Source organism: Cucurbita moschata, unplaced genomic scaffold (assembly GCF_002738365.1).
Source record: "Cucurbita moschata cultivar Rifu unplaced genomic scaffold, Cmos_1.0 Cmo_Scf00025, whole genome shotgun sequence".
NCBI classification, from domain to species: domain Eukaryota; kingdom Viridiplantae; phylum Streptophyta; class Magnoliopsida; order Cucurbitales; family Cucurbitaceae; genus Cucurbita; species Cucurbita moschata.
Window position 1 is genome coordinate 2202629 of NW_019268541.1, and position 7523 is coordinate 2210151.

Here is a 7523-nt window from a genome sequence, read left to right on the forward strand (position 1 = left end):
AAAAAAAAAAAAAAAAAAAAAAAAAAAAAAAAAAAAAAAAATTATAAAATATAAATATTATGCATGAATTAAATCTAATTTTTAGTTTTAAAGGTAAGTTTTTTACATTTTTATTTTATTTATTTTATCGGGCATTTGTGCTTTTTTATCGAAGCATATTGACGGGTTCACATTGCATCATAATAGTTGACCTAGGAATGGAGTCAGTTCCCCTCATGTTTCTAATTAGGGGACTATACACGAATTTTGTCAATCTAAATACTGGAAAACCGGGATCACTATGTTGTTATTTTAGGTACGATTGAAATTTTAGTGGGCTCATAATAAATTTTGGAGATGTTTTATTTTGCATTTTGTGCTTCCAATAGTTTTAAACGGTTTTGGTTAGTCTAGGTCTAGAAAGTCGGGTTGTTACAATAACCTTATATTAGTCTCCACAATGTAACCCGATAGTACCAGCTACAGTGATACAATATGGACCCGAACAATCTATGCACATCATACACAGTGACAACACATTCTTACTTTTGCATAGTAATCTTACCAAACATGCTATAACAATTCATTCCTAGTTATTCATACAGACGAGCTTAAACAAAAAACTTAGCCCTACATAGCAGTCCACATATCAAGCTATAATATCTCATCCTCGAGCAAAATCCTAGAATACCTATATAGCAATTAACATATCATGCTCTGCTTTTCGTTCTTATCCATCATAATTAATATTGAAGTCAGAGCTTAAAGAATCTTCTCCACTACTTACCTTAAACAACGTAAAAATATCAAATTCATTTCCCTTTTTGGCCCTGGAAAATCGAGCATCAAAGTAAAACCTACCTTAAGCAATAAATTAACCCGAAAAAACTAAATAGTCTTTAGTCATAGAAAGTAATTTAAGTCAAGTACGTATCGTGACACTTCCAAATTGGCCCACATAGCCATCTGTTGTGTATATAAGACACCAACATTCAATCTTCATGTCGCCATTAATCCATTCCCTTTCTCTCTGTAGATGGGAAGAACTATTCCCACCGCTTCAATGGCTGCCAAATCCACTGCCTTCTTCCTCCTCTTCCTATTGGCCTTCCACACTCCCCTCCTCCATGCCTCGCCCATCAAGACTATTGTCGTTCTTGTCATGGAGAATCGCTCCTTCGATCACATGCTTGGCTGGATGAAGAAACTCAACCCTGAAATCAATGGCGTCGATGGCTCTGAATCCAACTTCCTCAACGCCGCTGATCCGAAATCTCAACAGTTCTTCTTTAAGGACCAGGCTCACTATGTCGACCCTGACCCTGGCCACTCCTTTCAAGCCATTCGAGAGCAGATTTTCGGCTCCAATGATACCTCTGCAAATCCCCCGCCCATGAACGGTTTCGCTCAGCAGGCTTTCTCCATGGATAATACCTCAGCTATGTCTGCCGATGTGATGAATGGATTTCAGCCCGATAAGGTGGCCGTTTATAAAGCTCTCGTCTCTGAGTTTGCGGTTTTCGACAGGTGATTTTGTTGTAATTTCTTTTTAGGTTGTAGATTGGTAGTTGTGTGTTCTGAATTTGAAGGATTTGGAAATTTTGGTTATTAGTTGATTAGTTTGATTATAAACGAAAATTGGAATGTATTTTACAGGTGGTTCGCGTCTGTACCGGCTTCGACGCAGCCAAATCGGCTCTACGTTCACTCAGGGACCTCTGCTGGAGCCACCAGCAATGTTGCATCACTCCTTGCCAAAGGCTATCCACAGCGAACGATTTTCGAGAATGTCTATGATGCCGGATTGTCCTTCGGAATCTACTACCAGAACGTTCCGTCCACGATGTTCTACCGGAATCTACGGAAACTGAAATACCTGAACAAATTTCACCTGTTTGGTCAGTTCAAGCGGGACGCAAGTGAGGGGAAATTGCCGAACTACGTGGTGTTGGAGCCACGGTACTTTGATCTGCCGCTGGAGCCGGGGAACGATGATCATCCATCGCACGATGTGTACCAAGGACAGATGTTCGTGAAGGAGGTTTACGAGACGCTCAGAGCATCGCCGCAGTGGAATGAAACTCTATTCATCATCACCTACGACGAGCACGGCGGATACTACGACCACGTTCCGACGCCGGTCAACGTCCCTAGCCCCGACGGAATCGTCGGACAGGAGCCATTTCTTTTCAATTTTGATCGGCTTGGAGTTCGAGTTCCTACCATCATGATCTCGCCGTGGATAGAGAAGGGCATCGGTACGTATCCTTTCCACTGCTCCTCCATGTGTCAAAGAGAGTGATGGAAACATGAAGGGTGGAAGATTATATAAATAAAAGAATAAAAAAATATGTGTGTGATATTTACCTAAAGAGTAAGGAAATTGCAACAAATTGCTAAACAGCTCAGAATTCAATTTTTGTGATGCAGTTGTTCATGGCCCTAATGGATCACCCTCTCCAACATCTGAGTATGAACACTCCTCCATTCCCGCCACCGTCAAGAACATCTTCAACCTCCCATCTCCCTTCCTCACCAAGAGGGATGAGTGGGCCGGATCCTTCGACTTCATCGTCCAAAACCTCACCTCCCCGAGAACCGACTGTCCCGGTGAGTCCAAAACATCAAACCGAACGTCTCATTTTTTATGATCTATTTGAACTTACAAATCTATCTATCTATCTATCAATTTCGATATAGAACAACTTCCAACGCCGGTGAAAATCAGGGACAGCCTCGCGAACGAATCAGCCAAGCTTTCTGAGTTTCAGCAAGAGCTCATGCAGCTGGCTGCAGTTTTGAAAGGAGAGCATATCCTCAGTAGTTACCCAGAAACCTTTGGAAAGGATATGACTGTGAAGGAAGGTAGGGAGTATATAAGGGAGGCCGTAAAGAGATTCTTCGAGGCAGGGCGTTTAGCTAAGGAAATGGGAGTTGATGAAGACCAAATTCTCCAAATGAAACCATCTCTTTCTACAAGATCCTCACCAACACCTACACAATTGCCTTAATAATAATAGATGTCAAAAATGATACAAATAAAATCTGACGTAATAGAATAGTCGTGTAGGGACAGAGTCATGTAGCTCTTTACGAGGTGTTTGTGTCACAGTATAAGTTCATGTATTTAGAAAGGAGAAAGTGAGTTTATGTTTCGTATGTGAATTCACTCAACTTACAATATAGATTATTATACATAAATGATTTTCATCCCTAAGGTCGAGAGAGGCAAGTGATTTGGATGGTTCTTCATATGACTCGAGAACCAGACACGCTTGGACTACCCAACCCAAGCTATAAAATTGGGTTGGGTTAGATTTATTTTTGGTTTGCCTTAATGTGAGGTCGTACATTGGTACGAGAGAGGAACGAAACATTCTTTATAAGGGCGTGGAACCTCTCTCTAGCATACACTTTTTAAGAAGTCTGGAAGGGGAAGCCCAAAGAGGACAATATCGACTAGTGGTGGGCTTGGGCCGTTACAAATGGTATTAGAGCCCGACATCAGGCGATGTGTCAGTGAAGAGGCTGAGTCCCGAAGTAGGTGGACACACAACAGTGTGCCAACAAGGATGTTGGACCCCGAAGGGTTGTGGATTTGGGGTTTCAAATCGATTGTTGAAGGGAACAAGTGCAACAAGGATGTTGGGCCCTGAAGGGGGGTGGATTGTGAGATCCGCATCGGTTGGAGAGAGAAACGAAACTTTGTTTATAAGTTTGTGAAACCTCTCACTAGCAAACCCATTATAAATCCTTAAGGGGAAGCCCAAAAGATCCCAAAGAGAATAGTATCTACTAGCGGTGAGCTTGGGCCATTTCAGTTGGTCGAAAATAGAGTTACAACACAATTCACCCTACCTTACTTTTAAGATTATAATGAAGATTAAGAATCTTTGACGTTTGTTATCAATGTTAGTGACGCGTTGTGACATATTGCATCGTGTGAATGTTTGATATTTGAGTTTGATGAGATTTGATAAAGCTTACATATGTTAGTAGCTGGTATTATCATATATGTAAAGATTATGAAAGGGATGCCAACTAGCCTCTAGTAGTGAGTTGCGTAGATTGATAGAGTCCTAATATGTATCTGAATATTGGTTGAAACTAAGAGTGGCTTCCCTTCCCTCGTATTTATGTTATCAGGTTACTATGTGAGTACTTTTAGAGGATCACCAACTAACCTCGGGTAGTGAATGGTCTAAATTGAGAGGGGTATCTCAGTAGTTGGTTCAACTACACCGTCGCATCCTAAGTTTTATTTGTGAACGTTTGCAAGGATCTTAGAAGGACCTCTAGCTTTGCAAATCTAGTAATTGTTGACGCTTATCATGTGCCATTTTATTAGAATACTATGTCGGGCCTACTAGGAAGTCGCCTGTTGACCTCTAATAGTGAACTATCTAGACTCATGGGTTCACATTGTATCATAGTAGTTTGCTCAAGAATGAAGTTAGTCCACCTCATGTTGACCTCTAATAGTGAACTGTCTAGACTCTCGGTTCACATTATATCATAGTAGTTGGCTCAAGAATGAGGTCCGGTACACCTCAGGTAAAGTCAATAGTGCAATCGGGGGCGTCATGGGTTTCATTTTTGGAGACATGTTGCTTTAATTGTAAAACGGTGCTACAAGCAAACAACAAACAAACTCGATTTTATTTCGTTTGAAAATGTTATTGTTTTTATTTAGATATAAAATCTCTTTTCAAATTTGAAAATGACGGAAGACATTCATTGTATGTTTGAAATTTAGAAATTTGTTAGTTCCTCTTTTTTTTTTTTTTTTTTCGATAAATCTTATAATATTCAATTTCTTTTATTGTCGTATCTATAACTCTATATTTTTGTTTGTACATCTCCAATAGTATAGATATACAATAGGAAAATTGAAGGGTACAATAGGAAAATTGAAGGGTAGGGAAAATGTAAGTTAGAAAAAAATAGATTTAGGTCTAAAGAGGGAAAATTGTGACAATGGAGTAAAGGACGATAACGATCATAGGATTATTTTTTTTCGGTCCCAAATCCAAGCCCACCGCTAGCAGATATCGTCTTCTTTGAGCTTTTCTTTTTGGGCTTTCCCTTGAGGTTTTTAAAATGCGTTGCTAGGGAGAGGTTTAACACCGTTATAAAGAATGTTTTGTTCCCCTCTCCAACCAATGTGGGATCTCACGATTCACCCGCTTGGGTCTCAGCGTCCTCGCTGGCACACTACCCGATGTTTGGCTCTGATACCATTTGTAACAATTCAAGCCCACCACTTGCCGATATTGTTTGATTGTGAGATCTCACATCGATGAGAGAGAAGAAACGAAACATTCTTTATTAGGGTGTGAAAATCTTTCCCTAGCAAATGCGTTTTAAAAACCTTGAGAGAAATCCCGAAAGGGAAAACCTAAAGAGGACAATATCTACTAGCAGTGCTTAAGCTGTTACAAATTTTATGTTGGGATGCCTTTTGAAAATTTTCTTAAGATGCACGTGAACGAGATAAAACATGGTAGAAGAAGTTGTGTTGGTTTATGGGGAAAGTTTTAAATCTTAAGAGGTGAGGAATATGTAACATGACCATATAACCGAAGATACGGAGTAATGTCGGAACTATCATATATTGTATCTGGATTCCAAACCCTAGACATGGAGGGTTACAATATTTGGGTTTATGAAAATATGGGCTAAGGGTTGAGAGGTTAACAACATGTTTTATGACTACGAACACTCCTTCCTGCCACCGTCGAGAAGATCTTCAACCTCCCATCTCCCTTCCTCACTAAGAGGGACAAGTGGGTCAGATCCTTCAAGTTCATCGTCCCAAACCCCACCTCCCCGAGAACCGACTGTCCCGGTGAGTCCAAAACATCAATCTTACTATAAACCAAACCGGACGTATCATTTTTTATGATCTATTTAAACTTACAAATCTATCTATCAATTTCGATGTAGAACAACTCCCAGCGCCAGTGAACATCAGGAACAGCCCGGCGAACAAATCAGCCATGCTCACCGAGTTTCAGCAGGAGCTGATGCAGTTGGCTATAGCGTGGAAAGGAGAGTATATCTTCAGTAGTTACCCTGAACCCTTGGGAAATGATATGACTGTGAAAGAAGGTAGGAATATATAAGGGAGGCTGTAAAGAGATTCTTTGAGGCAGAGGGTTTAGCTAAGAAAATGGGAGTTAGTGAAGACCAAATTGTCCAAATGAAACCATCTCTTTCTACCATATCCTCACCAACACCTACACAATTTCTTTAATAGATGTCAAAAAATGATAAGAAAACTCGAGACGATCCAAAATAAGACTCGACGTCGGAGAATAGGTTGGTATATTTTAGAATTGAGAAGGTGAGTTTATGTTATTGATACACATAATAATATATGAACGTTGTATAAATCTACCTTCCACCTAAATGTCACAATCATTCTCTCAAATATCTAATACGGGTTGATTTGAGATGGATTTTACAGAATCGTTTTTGTAAGAGTCCAAATCCACTGCTATCGATATTGTTTGTTTTGGTCCGTTACATACCGTCATCGGACTCACGATTTTAAAACGCGTTTATTTAGGAGAGGTTTTCATACCATTATAAAGAATGTTTCGTTCCCCTCTTCATCTAATATGGGATCTCACCGTCTTTTACCTTAGTTGCGAACTTAGCTTTAAAGTTATCCTAGGTCCATTTCATTTATTACGAACTTAAGTTGAGAGCCCACTTCGTTTATTTGATTGTTATATGATATAAGAAATAATACGAAATGAAGTAAGGAGTACAAATGATAGAGAACTATCCGTTTGAGTGACATGCCATGGGAGCTACAGCAAAGGCCTCTCAATGCAGGGAACGATCGTAATGGTACCAATGGTTGGTGGTATGTATGATGCATTGACAAGCCAACACGAACCATAAATGAGTAGACAAGTCAACACAAACACTCTCAAGATGAATAAATGAGAGAGAAGTAGCTTAGCCTTTTGAAATAAGTTGGTGGTTTGTTTGTTAGTGTCTCATTTAACCTCTTTCAAATAGTCGATAGAACCGAGAAAGATTTCTCTTTGTTATCTAAATGAAACTAAGCGTTATATTTGCACTCTTGCAGTACGGGACAACGATTGTGCAACACTTGTTTTAACCCAACAAACAAGTCAACTATAAGAAATTTGAATTTCGCGGTTAACATAAGCGTATGCTCGAACCTCGAGTCACGTTTGTGAGAAATGTTTTAGAAAACGTGTACGAGAAAATACATTAGAAAACAATTTGAAAGAATTAATGAAAGCTACGTTGTTATATGGCTATAAGCAAAGAAAAAACATCACGACTTAAATAGAATTATCAACTGATAATATTTGTTAATCCATCGCACCTAAATATAAATAGCATGTGAAAGTTCTCTGTTTATAATCCAATAAATTACAAAGAAAGGGAAATAATAATAAATGGAAAGATACTTATATAGCAAGAATGCAAATATCTAGACATGTGCGTATAATAAAATATCAAATATAATATATATAGTAAACTATAATTTAATACTAAAT

General features: G+C 39.1%; 1 protein-coding gene across 1 annotated transcript; it reads left to right on the forward strand.

Moving 5' to 3' along the window:
• Nucleotides 1-991: 991 nt before the first annotated feature.
• LOC111461642 (non-specific phospholipase C2) lies at nt 992-3017 on the forward strand. The gene is made up of 4 exons (XM_023105240.1): nt 992-1506; nt 1636-2237; nt 2410-2589; nt 2680-3017. The coding sequence occupies exons 1-4, from the start codon at nt 1016-1018 to the stop codon at nt 2988-2990; spliced, it is 1584 nt and encodes a 527-aa protein (XP_022961008.1). The 5' UTR covers nt 992-1015; the 3' UTR covers nt 2991-3017.
• Nucleotides 3018-7523: the final 4506 nt, after the last annotated feature.

Bases quoted from the DNA above. Each gene is read 5' to 3' on its own strand.
- LOC111461642 (XM_023105240.1), top strand. From the start codon at position 1,016: ATGGGAAGAACTATTCCCACCGCTTCAATGGCTGCCAAATCCACTGCC. The intron at 2,238-2,409 runs GTACGTATCCTT...TTTGTGATGCAG, and splicing joins GTGGATAGAGAAGGGCATCG to TTGTTCATGGCCCTAATGGA. The intron at 2,590-2,679 runs GTGAGTCCAAAA...ATTTCGATATAG, and splicing joins CCCGAGAACCGACTGTCCCG to AACAACTTCCAACGCCGGTG.